The 17,329-nt window shown below is 44.5% G+C and overlaps 2 protein-coding genes across 3 annotated transcripts in view; one reads left to right on the forward strand and one right to left on the reverse strand.

Moving 5' to 3' along the window:
- Positions 1-17,329, forward strand: part of LOC138946978 (uncharacterized) — a 271,906-nt gene that overhangs the window by 183,320 nt on the left and 71,257 nt on the right. The window lies entirely within an intron of this gene.
- The window catches only part of LOC138946972 (mucin-like protein), a 254,265-nt gene that overhangs the window by 5,143 nt on the left and 231,793 nt on the right, over positions 1-17,329 (reverse strand). The window contains exons 18-21 of one of the 2 annotated variants that reach the window (XM_070318397.1): positions 14,236-14,361; positions 13,151-13,279; positions 3,333-3,449; positions 2,870-2,978 (exon numbers count right to left, since the gene is read on the reverse strand). In XM_070318397.1, coding sequence (XP_070174498.1) covers positions 2,870-2,978; positions 3,333-3,449; positions 13,151-13,279; positions 14,236-14,361 — 481 coding nt within the window. Of the gene's footprint in view, positions 1-2,869; positions 2,982-3,332; positions 3,450-13,150; positions 13,280-14,235; positions 14,362-17,329 lie in introns of both variants that reach the window. The other variant, XM_070318396.1, reaches the window with a different exon arrangement.

Below are 17,329 nucleotides of genomic sequence, written 5' to 3' on the forward strand. Positions count from 1 at the left end.
TTCAATCAAATTGATTGAAATTTTGGCCAAGCAATCTCTGAAGAAGGCCGGACTTCGGTATTGCATTTCAATTTGGTGGCTTAAAAATTAATTAATAACTTTGGTCATTAAAAACCTGAAAATTGTAAAAAAAAATAATTTTTTTTTAAAACGATACAAATTTACGTTCATCTTATTTTTCATCATTTTCTGATTCCAAAAACATATACATATGTTACATTCGGATTAAAATCAAGCTCTGAAAATTAAAAATATAAAAATTATTATTAAAAAAAAAATTCCGAAATCGATTTAAAAACAATTTCATCTTATTCCTTGTGGGTTCCTGATTCCAAAAACATATAGATGTGATATGTTTGGATTAAAAACACGCTCAGAAAGTTAAAAATAATAGAGATAAAGAAAAGCGTGCTATCCTTCTCAGCGCAACTACTACCCCGCTCTTCTTGTCAATTTCCCTGCCTTTGCATCGAGCGGTGAACTGAGGATGCTACGAGTATACGCTCTTGCTGTAAAAATGCAGTGAGTTCAGTTTCATTCTGTTAGTTCGACAGCTTGACTTAATGTTGTACATGAACAAAGTATGCAAACCAGATGATCCAGCGACGTCCTTCCCAATTTATGTCCAATAGACGTCTACCCACAACACGCCACTGGATGCCGCGTGGTCAGCCAACCATGTGGTGCCAGTCGTGAAAACCAGGTTCTTTGTCCCACAGTGAGACATTCAAGTTGGGGACTTTGTGACCGCTGACTTTGTCAGCATGGATGAAAAGGTGGAGAGATACAGGGCGGTGATCATCCCCAAGTCAACCCATTTCCCCGATGGGCCAGATCGAGAGGAGATCTGTGTGAAGTGTTTGCGCGCAAAAGACAATGGGAGATACTATGTCTTTCCTAATGTTGATGACATTTCATGCTTGCCAATGGCTCAGATAAAAAAAATCCCACCAACCAACCATGAACAACAGGGGGATTACTTTTTTTGACATGTGACCAAGTCTCATTTGAGCGTTCACAGTGTTACCTGAGAATAGCACACCCCCTTGAATTGGGACCAAAGAAAAAGCGTTGTATATATGCATTTTTGAATGCTTTTCTAAAGTCATAAGTTCATTTGTGAAAAAAATATTTTTTTAGGGATTGTTTTGCTGAATGCATGCAGTTAAGAAATTGACCCCGTTTTCAAATTTAGGGGGTAGGGTTGCCCCATAGCCCACGTATGTCTGTGTGACTGTGTCAAATATCAATCTACTTTGCGTACAAAATGTATAGATGTTTGTTTTTCGATTTTAGAAGGATTTCTTAAGCTGGCTAGAACTTCTGAGGTCTACAGGAAACGATAAAGATAACAAATGTACAAAATATAAGTAGCGTCCTTTATCTTACCATTGTTCTGATCAATGCTGTCCCGTTATTTGCAAGTTAACCATTTTTCTTAATGTGTTCAAGGAGTATGTTAAAAATTATTATCAATGGTTGCTTTAATTATTTAAACAGCACCTTTGGGCAGTTATTATGCACTGAAGTTGTAAAAGCATGTTTTGGGGGTTTTAGGATATAGCGTCTTGGAACGCCAATCATCTTGGAAATACGAATGTTCATATAATTTTTTTTACTGTTTTGGATAGATAAAAAGTTGAACTCTTGGTGCAAACTGTTTTTTGGCCCCTGTTTGACTATTTATTATTTTGGAATATTGTGTGTGAGGGGGAAACTGCAATCCTCAATATCATGAAACGTGCCTCAACCCTAATTATACTCGTATTAAGTGACTGTGCATGCATGCGACAAACTATGTGGAATGTAGGGGAAAGGCTCCTAATATGGACCGGCTCCTAATATGGACCACCTCCTGTTCTGACAAACTAACGGCGCTAGAGCGCTCAAAACAATTTCATTCGCTTTATTCACCCTCTCTGGATAAGTTGCACATGTCAAAACAGTTGCAGAAACACAAACCTCAAAACCGCTAGGCTTTTTCCCTTTTTTCACTTTTGGCAGCGTTCACTCTAAATTTGCCGCCTAAAACTGACTCGTTTCTGTCCACAGCCAAAGCTTTCATAACACAAAAATGGCTATATATGACAGCTAAGACAGTATTTGTTACATTTTAACAGTGTGTACCCCGAGTTTCTACTGCAAACAAAAAATAATAGAAAAACCTCAAAGTATGTGCGAGTCCCCAAATATGGACCACCTTCAACAAATCGAAGAATGAAAAGAATGAAATTCTTTTCATTTATTTTTCAGCTTGAAGCGGACTGCATGCAACTGAGGCAACAAAAAAAAAAAAAAAAAAAAAAAAATCGAAGAAAATAAAAACTAAAGGCAATTTTAATTAATTCATTCAGAAGCTTGCTGAAAATAACCTCTAACTAGCCCTCGAGATTTAAAAAAAATATAACAAATAGTCTTCTTTTTGTGGAAGTTGATAATTTCACTTATTTTTACTCTGTTTTTGATAAGCTTCTTCAGTTTCCTGGTGTGCTTCAAATAATGCTCGCATCAACCCGAAACAGTTAAATCTAAAGCATATTTTGAATTAGTCTGACTTGCACACTAAGTTGTATCATGTTATTTTAAAGTATAGGGGGCTTTTTACAGTGATTCGTGAAGGCCGCTTCACTGGTCCATATTGGGCGCCCAGGCTCCTAACATGGACCATTTGTGATTTTTTTTTCTGTATTTCATTTGTGCTGAAGGTCTATCAAAGCTATTTCACTCTAATTAGGCTTAACGGTTAAACTACGAGAGAAGGACTACCAACCACAAAATGAATTTCTTCGCAAGAAAACTAGCTAGTTATCAGCAATAAACAAAAAGTGGTCCATATTAGGGGCCCTTCCCCTACAGCACGGAGGCTTACCCAGTTGTGACAACCATGCAGACAGGCCCGTTCATCCCCAGGACGCACCGCTCACCAACTTGACACGAACGTATGGCTTCAAACTGGACACACGTCGCTGGTCCCGGTTCTACTTTGTGAGAAAAGAGCCATGCAATTAAGCAATGTGTGAAGGTAGTGAGAAGATTTCAAACTCTAATTTCACAACATCTAAGAAAACAAACATTGTTCATATATTGACCCACTACCAAATTGGTAATTAAGAATGTTCCACAATTTACTGTGGAGAGAGAGAGAGAGAGAGAGAGAGAGAGAGAGAGAGAGAGAGAGAGAGAGAGAGAGAGAGAGAGAGAGAGAGAGAGAGAGAGAGAGAGAGAGAGAGAGATCAGTCCAGGGGGTAAGATTGAAACCTGCTTGTTTTTTCTTTATTCCATTCTGACAGTCTTTTGCGTCAATCGACAACCCAAAGCGTTGCGCAGCTTACCGTTGCATGTCTTCAGATCGTTGTCAAGGATCATGCCAGCCGGACAGGAACACGCTACGTTTGTAGCGGTTGCATTGCAGACGTGGGAACAGCCAAAGTTGGAACATGTCAAAACCCCTGAGGAAAAAACAAACATCATACTTTAAACAACAAGGTCCGAATGCTACAACCAAATTTTTTTGTTTCTACATTAAGTCAAGTCTTGACTAAATGTTTCAACATAGACCATGCATCGAGACGAGGGTTGTAGTGTAAGTGTGCCTGTGTGTGTATGTGTAGAGCTAGAAAGCTACTAGACCAATTAAACTTTCAAACAAATTATTCCAGGTTATACCCCCAGATATGTTTTTTGTTGTTGTGATCAATGTCTTTAATGACATCATATCAAGCTTTTAGAGAAACTTAAGGCGGCACTGTCATAACCTCATTTTTCAACCAAATTAATTAAAATTGTGGTCAAGCAATCTTTGACTCAGACAGCTTTTAATGTACCATGATACTGACATCAGATGGAGTTATGTATCTTGGGAGCTTGAGTCTGCTGAGATTCAAATGAAAAACAAGTCGCGTAAGGCGAAATAACAACATTTAGTCAAGCTTAAAAATAAATTCATTAGTTTGCTCATTGAAATTGTCATTAAAATCGTGATTTCACTAACAGATTTAAGAAATGATTGTGTTGTATTCCTCATCTTCTCCAGATTCCAAATATATGTATAGGTTACAACACGAGTGGTTTTTTATATGGCTTGTATTTCAGTCAAGACCCACCGGATGAATATCATCGGGAGACACGAGCCTCTGGCGAGTGGCTCTCGATTGATATTCTCGCTGGGTCTTGACTGAAATACAAGCCATATAAAACAAGAAGAGCAAACGCTCGATCGAGTCACTTTCGCAGTTCTGAATATTATATGAGGCATCAGATGGACAGGAAGAAATTGCTATTCACAACACAATGAGTCACGTTCACATAAAATTTGAGCCCGGTCACTTTTATAGTTTCCGAGAAAAGCCCAACGTTAAGTTGTGTGTTGCCGAACAGAAAAGGCTAGTTATCTCCCTTGTTTTTCTGATAACGTTCGTAAAAGGCTACAGATGTAAATACTTTGATGTAAAGAATAATCCTACAAAGTTTCAATCACATCCGATGAACTTTGTCAAAGATATAAAATGTCTAATTTTTCCTTTGACGCTGACCTGTGACCTTGAAAAAGGTCAAAGGTCAACGAAACCATCGTTAAAGTGTAGAGGTCATTGGAGGTCACGACTAAACAAAATATGAGCCCGATCGCTTTGATAGTTTCCGAGAAAAGTCCAACGTTAAGGTGGTGTCTACGGACGGCCGGCCGGACAGACTAACACTGACCGATTACATAGTCACTTTTTCTCAAGTGACTCAAAAACCACGAGTATTGTAATCTGTATATCCCATTCTACCATCAAACACAAAATGTAGACTACTAGCGGCACTGTTGCGATCTGTGCAGTGTAAAACATTGTTGCCAGCGAGACTTAGCCCTTTTGCAACCTTAAACTAAGTGACCGTCGCTGAAAAAATAAAACGAATGAGTGCATCGATAAGTACGCGGTAACACTACTTTCAGACCATTTAAAAGCTTTAAGTAAAGGTTCATAAGTTGCAAGAAAGTAATGAAGTCGTATAGAAATTAATTTAGTTGAAGCGCACAATTCTTTTGTTTTGCGTTTCAGGTCGGCAGAACGGGCGAAACGGGTTTGGGACCCATTTGGGTTACTCGATTCAGAATCGATTCCACGTTGTTTTTCTCGAACGTGTGTAATCGAAAATTTTTAATTAAATTTTCATTTGATTAATATACTTACCCGAGTCACATATTTAGCATTGACGCAGTCGAGATGCTAGGTTGACTGAAAAAACGCTATCCCGTCTATTACACACTGATAATAACACACACGCTACAGAGCTCGACTCGATGTGCGCAGTTTCGTATAAAAATTATTTTCCAAAATTCCCCACTGTGTTTTATAAAATAATCATATTATGAAAGCACATACTTTTTTTTATCTTAGTTGTTATGTATTTATTGTTAGTAAACATCGGCATTATTCATGTTTTACTTTAAACGCAATCATTGTTATTTATAGATCACAGGCACCTGATGTAAGTAGGTCACACACGTGTAAATGTTGTGCCCAGTCCTTGTTTCTGTTATTATTTTAGTTAGCAGGTCTAGTTGAGCACGTATTAAGTATTATGTACCCACTACTAGTTATTGTGCATTTTAGTTAATGGACTGATGATGTCATTGTATGGAGTCGACGCACGTGCGAGGATATGTATGTGTGGGGGGGGCGGGGGGGGCGCGGGAGATGGAAGCTTGCTGTATGTTATGTAATGTATATATTGTGTGTGATACGTGGAAATGTGATACTATTTATTTGCATGTATGATACAGGTACAAATGTGATAATTGTAGGCTTATACTAGTGATTACTGTGTGTGAAACATGAAATGTGATATGAATGCTGTTTTTATATGTTATACTCTTACTTTCTCCCAAGCGCAAGACAAATTCTTCTCTGAAAATTGAAGCCAATAAAATTTGAGTTGAGTTGAGTTGAGATAGTATAAGGGAAGCAACCCAAGCAAAAAAGTAGCAAGCTTGCTACCCTGGGTTGCCTCCCGTAGCGTGCATCACGCCACAGATCTCGTACCCAATACGAGACACCCTCATTCGACTTCTAGAATACAAAGAAACTAAAAGCGGGGAAGGTGGGAGGGAATTACCTATGTGACTCGGGTAAGTATATTAATCAAATGAAAATTTAATTAAAAATTTTCGATTAAATTACATATTCTTACTCCGAGTCACATATTTAGCAGATAACTCCAACAAGGTGGTGGGTAAGATCAAAAAGTTCAAACTCACTCTAAAGTTCTGGAGAGACAAAAGCCAGCTGCCGCCAAGGAAGGAATGGGCCGAGACCCATCCTGACAGAGGGCAGCAATGTCTGCAGAACCTGATAAGACAAAATCCTAGCGCCAGAAGCTGTGCGCAGGACATCATCCAAACCCCATAGGCCAAAAAGGCCAAGGAGGAGGCCCAGGCCCTGGAAATGAGCTCGGGCCGAGCCGAGGGAAAGATAGCATAAGCTATGACAAGGCGGAGGGAAAGAAAATCCCTTGCCAAGAAACTGGCCCACTGCCAAAAGTCAGGAAAGGATCCCGTGAGAAAGCAACCACTGACTCACTCTAAACCCTTGCCAGGAACTGGCCCACTGCCAAAGGACAGAAACGGACCGAGAACCACCCTGATTGACAGCCGAGATGTCTCTCAGGCAAGAAATGCGAAAGACAACATCAGAGAGCCAGTAAGCTGTGCCCAGCACTTCTTCCAATCTTCTGAACCGTAAAACAGTCCGGAAAAGGACCCCAGTCTTGGATAAACCCGACCAAGTAGAGGGAAGGACAAGCTGCCCCCCCCCCCCCTTAAATTGGAAGGAAATGCTAATGGCCTGGAAAAGATCCGTGCGTAAGGTTGCCGGCTAAGCCCTGAAAAGGACGGACCCTCACGGAGACCATAAGGCAAACATGCCAAAGTAAGAAAACTTTGGGATGGAGTGAGGCCCAAAAGGCCCTTGAGAGAACAGTCAGCTCCGGAAGAGTGACCAAACTCCAAACCGAAAAGAGAGAGACGCCTGAGTACCAAGTACCAGAGTCCAACTCAATGAGCAAAACTCAAGGGAGACGGTCACCAGTCGTCCCCTGCCCATCCCTGCGAAAGCAGAGAGAGGGGTAAAAAAGAGGACGAAGCGACCTCAGGTAGTGCATAAGCACCGCAAATGCGGACCCGCAGTGGCCAAATCCTAATGTGACCGGAGACCGGAAACAAAATGACAAAAGCCAGCGTGTTCGCAGAGCAGACTGCTTGTAGGTAATTGAAAATGAATCAAAAAACCCGAAACAGAAAGAACGAGGCTGGTAAGAAAGACGGAAAACCGTGAAGCGAACCAGCCGTCAGACTCCCGAGACCAGAGTTCTCAGGAGAAAAAAGTAATAGTCATAGTTGCAAGTGAAAAAGGGGTGACCAGGCCGGAAGCCCAACCCAGCAGAAATCGTCCCAACTCACCTCATGCAAGCATGATGGAGAAGAGGAAGAGACGAAATCCGCAGTCACAAGAACCAAATTGCCAAAGTCGCAACACGACAGGCAGGAGACTATAACACAGGCTAAGGCCGAGAGCCTTGCTGCCCGTAGGCCGGCCATTGCACCAAAGTACCCAAAGTACACAGGCACAGTAAGAAACCAAAAGTTTCGGCCGCCGAAAAAGATGCTGGCCTAGAGGCCAGCACCGAGAAAACTGGAACATTAGCTAGACCTCTGCCCAAAAAGGGGAGGAGTAGCCAAAAAACCTGAGAAAAAGTGACAAGCCAAGAATGACTTCTCAAACATGCATTGCCCAGACAATGCACCCTCAGGAAAATCTGAATGTTACTTCCGAGGCCAACTCAAGTGAACCTTAAGTTTGGACGAAACACCAGAACGCGTCTGATCGCTAGAGAAAGACAAAGTCAGACTCGGTGAAAGACAAACCTGGACCAAGTCCAGAAGCTCGTGGCAAAGAGAAAACGGGGAAGCCCAAAGGCAGAAACCCCCCTTTAAACGGAAATCGACCTCTCAGCACCCATACGCTGGGAGAAAGAAAGAATGTTGAAGCCCGAAGCCACAAGCACAAGGAAAGCAACAACCACCACCGCCAACGGATGAAATGGCTGTTGCTCCAGCCGAGGCTAAAACCCCGAAGCCCTAAGGCCAGCTGTTGTTTCAAAAACCCAGCGTACCTATGACGGCTGTGAAAGAAACAATCTCACCTGAGCTGAGGACTTAGGCCGCTTAGGCTGAGTCCGCTTAGGTATAGCCTGCTTAGGAGAGGCCTGCTTTTGCTGCTTTCAGATTGAAGCTCAAAAGAAGGGAACCGCTGTTCTCTGTTGGTCTCAATCCCCTGCTTCTGGCATGAGAGGCCAGGCTGCCGGAGAGAGACCGTCCACCAAGGATGACGATCTGAGAATGTTTCTTGTCGACTCCTCAGAAAACCGGGAGTGGGCAAGAAACAAGTCCCTTCTGCACGAGACCGCCTGGAAATAGTGCAGAGAGGACAGCCTCATCTGTGACTCGTTCACCCTTGTAAGTGTGGAGAGGAGTGAGACACTTCCTCCGCGTCCTGCTCTTTACTTAGGGTAAAGGGCGCCAAGGAATCTGCCAGAGCGCGAGAAAGCGCCCGCAGGAGAGTCTCGGAAATGGAACTGAGTTCCAAAAGTTGTCAGCCCCCTTCCTCAGAGAATAGGAGATTCTGCCCATAGAACGGCAGAACCGAATCCTTCCTCAACGGCTTCGTAAGAAGCGAAAGAAGTTCCGGTGCACGCGGACGGGGAAAGGCCAACAGGAGGCTACGAGACGACCTTGGCCAAGGCAACTTCCTCTGATCCGCTAAGGGCACGAAGGAGGAAGCCTGCGCAGGAGCGGCAAGGTATTCCGATGCCAGCTCCGAAGCTGAACCCTGAGGAACCAGCAACGAAACCGACGCCGGAGGCAACCCCCTGTCGAAGAGGGGGGCTTGGCGAAAAGGCAAAAAAGGCGAAAAGCTACTAAGGGCGATTCTTCAAACCAGAAGTAGCTGCTTCCTCTTTGCCAACCTGAAGTCCTTCCTGTTGGCAATCGATTGTGCTCATTCCCTAACTGAGAGGAGGATGAGAGGAATCAAAAACCAAGGAAAGTGGGAGAGAGGAGCTAGCGGCCACCACCGGAGTGTGTGGATGCTGCTGTCCCAACAGAGGCAAGAAGCCTGTATGCCCATAGGGCAAGCCTTGTTCGAAATTCACCGGCGACCAAACGGAAGCAGCGGGAACTGAACCGGAAAATCCGGGAGGAGCCGGAAGTGCGGCAGCAACAGCAGCGCTATGCCAAAGCTGGTGCTGAGCCACCTACGAGCTGAAGCTCGGAACCCAAAGGTAGGCCGTAGGCCAGAACCGGAAGTGACAGAAACCTGTGCACTACCCGCTTGACCTACCTTCCTGCCAAGGCCGGAAGCGAAGCTGCCGGAAATGGCTGCCGTGCAAAGGGCAAAGCTCAAACCGGAAAGGGCCATGGGCTGCCCACACACCGATGAACTAACATTTCCAGCCGGAGCCGGAAGAGAAGCTGTCGCGGACGACTGCTTACGTATAGTGCAGCTCAAGCCGGATGGGATCATTATTCGTCCACCTTCCAACGAGGCACTACTTCCGTGAACCGGAAGTGCAGCTGTCGCGTACGACTGCCGACGTAAGGCAAGGCTCGAACCGGACGTGACAGTAGCCTGTGCACTAACCAGTGAACCTACACTTCCGGCCGGAACCGGAAGAACAGCTGTCGCGGGCGACTGCTGTCATAGGACAAGACTCGAACCAGAAGTGACAGTAGTCTGTGCACTAGCCGGTGAACCTCTACTTCCGGCCGAAGCTGGAAGCGGCTGCCGCGAACGACTGCTGACGTAAATTTGGAAGCTGGCCGGAGCCGCCGAAGGCAGCTGCTCCTCGTCCACGGACCCGAAGTCCGAAACACCACCTGAAGGGGACGGCTCATAGCCAAAGGAACCCGACAAATGACGCTGCGAGGGAAGGCCGTAAGCCAAACGCCCATCCTGTTGGCCATCGATGAAACTCGCCCCCTGACTGAGAGGAAGATGAGAGTCACCAACAACCGAAGGCAGCTGAAGAGAGGCGCTGGCGGTCACCACCGAAGTGGGTGGCTGCTGCTGTCCCAACAGAGGCAAAAAGCCTGAATGCCCAGGAGAACCACCGTATTCGAAATTCACCGGCGACACAACGGAAGCAGCGGGAACCGAACCGGAAAAGCCGGGAGGAGCCGGAAGTGCAGACGCAACAGCAGAACTATGCCATAGCTGGTGCTGAGGAGTCTGCAAGCTACAACCCGGAAGCCCTAGGCCGGAACCGGAAGTGACAGATGACTGTGCACGACCCGTTTGACCTACATTTCCCGCCCAGGCAGGAAGCGCAGCTGCCGGAAACGGCTGCTGTAGCAGGGCAAGGCTCGAACCGGAAGGGACCATGGTCTGTCCGCAACCCGTGAACCACCACTTCCGGCCGGAGCCTGAAGAGAAGCTGCCGCGAACGACTGCTTACGTAAAGCGCAGCTCGAACCGGAGGGGACCATGGTCTGTCCGCAACCAGTGAACCACCACTTCCGGCCGGAGCCGGATTTTAAAACCCTTCCCGCCCAGGCAGGAAGAGCAGCTGCCGGAAACGGCTGCTGTAGCAGGGCAAAGCTCGAACCGGAAGGGACCATGGGCTGTCCGCAAACCAGTGAACCAACACTTCCGGCCGGAGCCGGAAGAGAAGCTGCCGCGAACGACTGCTTACGTAGTTCGTAGCTCGAACCGGATGGGACCATGGTCTGTCCGCTTTCCAGTGAACCACTACTTCCGGCCGGAGCCGGAAGGGAAGCTGCCGCGAACGACTGCTTACGTAAAGCGCAGCTCGAACCGGAAGGGACCATGGTCTGTCCGCTATCCAGTGAACCACTACTTCCGGGAACCGGAAGTGCAGCTGCCGAAGACGGCTGCTGCGAGCACATACCTTGCATTGACCGCATCCCCGAAGAGACCTGCTCAGGTGCACTCCCGCAAGCGGAAGCCACCGAGCGCCGGCCAAGAAGAGAAACGCCTCCCGGTGAACGGAATCCAGAGACATCACCGAAGCCAGCAGGCTGGGCAGGTGATCCGGAAACGCCAGGAACAAAGGAAGCCAACGACCGAGGGTCGCACACCCCCGGGAGGGAGGCAGCGCTGGAAACGGGGTCCGCCCGCGACATTTCTGTACGAACGAGCGTCCGAATCTCTGGAATCAAAGAAGACAAAAGGCTAGCAACAAGAGCGCCAGCCTCCGGCGCAGGTACAGGGTTAGAAACGGACGCGGTAGCGGCCGCACCCGCCACCCGCGAGCCAAACGAAGTCTCCTCCGGCGCCGAAATAGGCACAGAAAAGACAAAGTTAGTCTTCGGATCAGAAACATGAACCATGGGGTTCTTAGCAGAAGAGGTGGAAGCCGAGGACTTAGGTTTACCAGGGCCCTTGCCCTTACCCTCGGCCTTAGCCGCTCGCTTTTTCTCACTATCAGACATGCTGTCACGCGAGAAAAACAAACTACTGAAAAATCCACAAGTCTCTAGGACGTAAAACTTCAGCAGAATAAACTAGCACTAACGTACAAGCTACCAAAGCAGCTAACAAATGCTACTGGTAAACGCTCAAAGTCCGTAGCACGGACCCAAACTAACCAGCAAAAAAACACCACGTGCTAGCGAAAAATGGCGACCAAAATGGCGGCCACAACAACAAACTACTGAGCAAAATTCGTAAGTCCGCGGACGGAAAAATTCTCAGCAGAATGAACAATGCAAACAACAACAATGCAAGGAACAATCTCACCAGCTAGAAACAGCTAGGAGCAGACGGGGAGCCGAGGCCGGTGGGTGTCAAGCAGACAGCAAAAACGGCCTAGGAGCGAAATCAAAGCACGACCTGTCTCTCTGGCTGAAAGGAGTCGAATGAGGGTGTCTCGTATTGGGTACGAGATCTGTGGCGTGATGCACGCTACGGGAGGCAATCCCGGCAGGGTAGCAAGCTTGCTACTTTTTTGCTTGGGTTGCTTCCCTTATACTATAGACGGGATAGCGTTTTTTCAGTCAACCTAGCATCTCGACTGCGTCAATGCTAAATATGTGACTCGGAGTAAGAATATGTAATTTAATTAGGCTTATTGACAGAGAAGCAAATTTTAGGGAACAAATATGTAGATTTAGATTTAACCATTTGCTCCCTATTTGAAATGTATCTACGTGATAAACTGTTTTGCGAGTGTGTTTGCATGGATGAACTTAAACTGGTATGGGTGTGAGGAAAACGCGACCGACACGTCTGTCACCGCCGATTGATTGCATTTTGAAGGAATATGACTGGATTACGGAAAAATACACACATGTTAAGTTCTCGGATACCTTCATCGCCAATGTGGACTTACTGCAGAGCCAGGCAAAAGAGTAGACTTGCTCGCAAAACACGTGAAACAGCCGATAATTGATAGCGAAGCCCAACCGTGCCAGGTAAGGACGGTCTGACAGATTCTCAAAAGTCGTCTGCTAACGAAGCAAGGGAGGGTACTCGTGTTTTTGTTTTGGTTCGCTAGCATCTGGTTATCTTGTAAGTTGAATGTTCGTTTTTTTCGACCTGCATTGCTTTCATAATGAAAGAAACGTTTGCTTATTGCATCTCATACATCAGATCAGTTCTGAGATTCATTTTTGCGTGCAACTGATATGGTTTTCTGAGGCGTGCAATACGATTTTGGAACTTCATACAAATGTGTCACATTGTTCGGCGCGAGGTCAAAGGTCGGGAGCAAAGTAGTTCTTCGCCCAAATCGGAATCTGCACTATCATATATTTTTTTGAGTCCATGATGTATTTATTGAGCTATAAAAATACAACATTTATACCCATACTGAAGTAACAGAGACAAAGAAGGGAGGTCATGGGATATATATATATATATATATATATATATATATATATATATATAGATTTGACAAGTGTACTTTGAATATAATATGCTCAGAATTCAAGCATTTTGTGTATGCAAATTAGGTCCCACGTTTTGCATGCTTCGCAGAGAAGAGCGCAATCCGTCTTGGTGCAGCTTCTACCATTCATAAAGGCTTTCAAGTGCAGTTGGACAGTTATTACGCGGAATACAAAAAACGTCAAGAAAAGGCTACACACTGTCGCAGCTTTTTCCATCAGCATACAGCGAGAAGCCCAGATCACAGAAGCAAAATGGCGAGTCCTCGTCGCCAAAATTGCATGCCTGGGCACAGGAGAGATCCTGCTCTGCAGCACTTCTGTTGGTGACTGAAACAATAATGTAAGAGTTAAACGATATTTTCAAATCTGTTGGTTAATAAAGCGATAATTTCACACTAGTCGGTGACTTAAACAGACATTGACGACTGAAACTATATTTTCACATCTGTGTTGGTTAATACATTTCTGCCATATTGTCACATCTTTTCGTGACTGATCAATAATTGATCACTGAAACAATACTTTTACATCTGTTGGATTGATAAAACGATACGTTTACATCTGATTGTGACCTTAACAATATTGACATCTGAGTGCAACATTAATTTCCTCAAAACTTTAGTTTCACATCTGCTGGTAATGTAAACATTGTCATCTGCACTAGCCAAAACAATTATTTTCCATCTCTTGGTGGACGAAATTATGTAGAATTTCAGATCTGTTGATGAGTGAAAAGATCATTGCAAATATGTTGATGATAATAACAATTATTTCGTATCTGTAGTGACTAAAGTCATGGATTCCTATTTGCTGATGACTGAAATAATAACGTCACATCTGTAAGTGACTAAAACGACAATTTCATATGTGCAGGTGACTGATACTATATATAGCTTCACATCTGTTGGTAAAAAAAGCATTTAGTTCACATCTGTTTATGAATTTCCGGCTCGTTGGTACCCGTAATAATAGCTGTAGACCAGTCTGTGGCTGAACTGTAATAACACATCTGGCAGTGACTGTAACCATGGTTCTCCAGGTTCCTAGGAGAGTCATGAAGTGGATTATAGCTTCACTGTCACCTACGCATCGCACTTCAATATTTAGGGAGGTTAAAAACACGACGTGTTTCACATCACAAATATCATACCCACATCTTTGTGACACAGACGTTAAACTACAAGCTTGAGAAAAATGGGGCTGGCTCACGATAAACGTTTTAGTAGTTTTGGGTTGTAACTTTGCGATTACTTCTCGCAACATGATGTGAATGAAACACGTACCTTGGGTGCAGGTGACTCTGTCAGCGTTGAGCCTGTATCCATAGTAACAATCACAGTTGTACGAGCCCTTGGTGTTAGAACATAGTTGTTGGCATTCACTGACATTTGCCGAGCATTCGTCATATTCTGAAATCAGGCAAAATCATCATTAATACGCACACACACACACACACACACACACACACACACAAATACACACACGAATACACACACTATCTCTCTCTCTCACACACACACACGCACACGCACACACACACACACACACACACAGTCAAAAATCATTTCATGCTCAAAATTAATAGCAATGGTATTTTTTACGGGGAGAAAATAGCGTCTCTTTCGAAGATTCAGATGGGTTTTTTTAAACGCGCCAGCAATCATAACAGTGTCTTTTCCACATAAGCAGGACCCAGGGGGGGGGGGGGGGGGTTCCAGGGGTTCCGGAACCCCACCCCTGGAAAAAGCATGTACCTTGCTTTGAGTGGTTGGGTGTTTGTTTTTTTTAAAATAAATTTTGTGTGTGTCTCTAACAAATTTTATTCAATGTGAAATCCGATGAGAAAAAGGTACCACCCCCCCCCCCCCCCCCCCCCCAACTCACACTGACAGGTCTTAACCCTCAAAACAAGGCCCAGAATGCACCAGATTGCCCAGATTTTAACCGTTTTTCAAAAATTTTCCGGGGGAGCATGCCCCCGGACAGGCGCGCGCTTGTGGCTTCGCCACTTCGCTGATTTGCCCCCCCAAAAAAGGAGGAACCCCCCCCCCCCCCCTTACAACTCATTTGGTCCGGCCCTGCATAAGTACTGCAGCACATATTTTCTTTGTATACCCAATTTAAAATGAGTTAAAGTAGAACCAGTTTATTTTTGAAGCACATATGAACGAAAACCTTATATGTCATTCTTGACGTTCTTTGTGCAGTTGAGTATGTGTTTATAATGTCAACTTTCTAAAGACGATCATGTATAAGAATAAAAAATAACACCCAAACACCAAAATGAAATAAATATTTCGGAGTGAAAACTCCTTCTTCAGTAATCATGTAATGGAATCAAAAGACGATCATGTCTGAAAATGTGAGGAATACGTAGTGCATGCGTGGTTGTTAAGGCAGATTAAGGCACCATTCATGTGATTCATTCACTCAAGTTAACAGTACGTATGAATATATATTGAATATTAAGATATGAATATTTGACTGCATATGCGATCTCACAGTGCTTTCAATCCACAGCAGTTAATGTGGAGAAACGGTGTCTTTGCCATCGATTTAACTTGGAGGTTTCTGTTATTAGTGAAACCCGGTTAAGACATGTACGCCCGCTGCAGAGCGCCTAGAACTGTACCCACGGAATAAGCGCGATATAAGCCTCATTGGTTGGTTGGTTGATGTATTCGTCCTGCTACTGTTTAAGTGCAAATTATGTCCAGTATTCGATGATCGGACACACCTTCAAATCGAATGTTTATCAAAGTGTGCTACTGAAGAACATTGGTTATACTTGCCACATGTATTTGGCTCGTTCATGGCTGACTTGTGCCCTTTTCTGTGACTGCGATTACACTGTGTAAGAGTCATTTGTCGATGACAGCACCGAGTGTGGTAGGCCTATTGGAACCAAATGCTATCACGATCTGCGAAAGGTCAATGCCTCGGGTGATTGTATTGTATGATGATGCGGTGCAGAAACGTAGGCAAGTGTGAGTGTGAGTGCGTGTGTTTGTGTATGTGTGGGGGTGTGCGTGCGCGCAAGCGTGCCTGCGTGTGTTCACGCGGGAGCGTGCGTGTGTGTGTGTGTGTGCGTGTGTGCGTGTGTGTGTGTGTGTGTGTGTGTCTGTCTGTCTGTCTGTCTGTGTGTCTGTCTGTTGTTAGGTATTAGCATGACGTTCTGGTTTAGCTAATTACACACAGTGCCTCTAGGTCTAACAGACCTCATTCCACGGTGAAATGCACTAACTGTTTTATCTCGAAAGTTATGAATGCTACTACTCTCTCTCTCTCTCTCTCTCTCTCTCTCTCTCTCTCTCTCTCTCTACTTGCAAGCTTGCCCTGTGAACTGTAAAATGTTAACCCTCTATGCATTTCCATTGTAAATTGTTGGTATTTAACACTGTTGTTATTCAGGAAGATAGCATCTGCATTTGTATTCTACTGTCTATGTATAGTATAATATATCCAGATGACTGCGGTTACTGACACCCGTACCCTCCTTTCACTCGTTGAATATAAATGATGCAGGAATTCACAGCACATTTAAATATTTAAATATTGCTGCATCGCAATACAAGAATAAGTGTAATATTTGCGTTTATTTACACAATCGTATGATTCACACTTTAATGAGAGTTGTGTGATCCCGGTCCATTGTTGTTGGTTGTTATGATTATCTTCTGGCCCCGCCCCCTCTTTCTTGCCAACATCCAACATACTCGTTAACTGTTATTGTTGATACACCGTATGTAAATGCACAAAAACATTCGGTAGATACTCTTGATTTTAAGAACTTTATTTGATGAACCACCATTTCGATTCCTAATGGAAACCAGCTCCTCCAAATTAACCCTGTACATAGATTTTGACTTTTTGTTTGTTTCAACCCTCCCCTTAAATACCACGACTGTTGTCCTTCTATTTTTCTTTCACCGAAGCGCGAGATGCATACAGAAGACATGCCAACACACCCTTCTCTCGGCTATCCTACTGTTCTCAGTCCTGTTAGGAAATGTCACTTAATTTAAGTTTGTACAGAGCCAGAGTCGGGTGCTTTAATGGGAGAGCAGTTGCTCGATGTCGCAAATTGTCATTTTTGTGTGAAAATACTGTATTACCATTTTTAATTTTGTTGCTTTGTAAAGGTTCCAATCGTGTTACGCTATCGTTGTGTTCTTTCCTATTTTGTGCCAGCCTTCTGTCGGCTGATAGATCATTGCTTTACAAACGTGGAACTGAACGTCTTGTTAACAAGGATATTTATGATAAAGAAATCAAAAACAAGTATGCAGTTAAATTGTCTGCCCGGACATCACTTTATTTAGCCGGGGATATTGAGAAAAATCCAGGCCCAGATGGAAATAAAGTAACTGTGGTACA

The sequence above is a fragment of the Littorina saxatilis genome, linkage group LG14, assembly GCF_037325665.1.
Source record: "Littorina saxatilis isolate snail1 linkage group LG14, US_GU_Lsax_2.0, whole genome shotgun sequence".
Classification (NCBI taxonomy): domain Eukaryota; kingdom Metazoa; phylum Mollusca; class Gastropoda; order Littorinimorpha; family Littorinidae; genus Littorina; species Littorina saxatilis.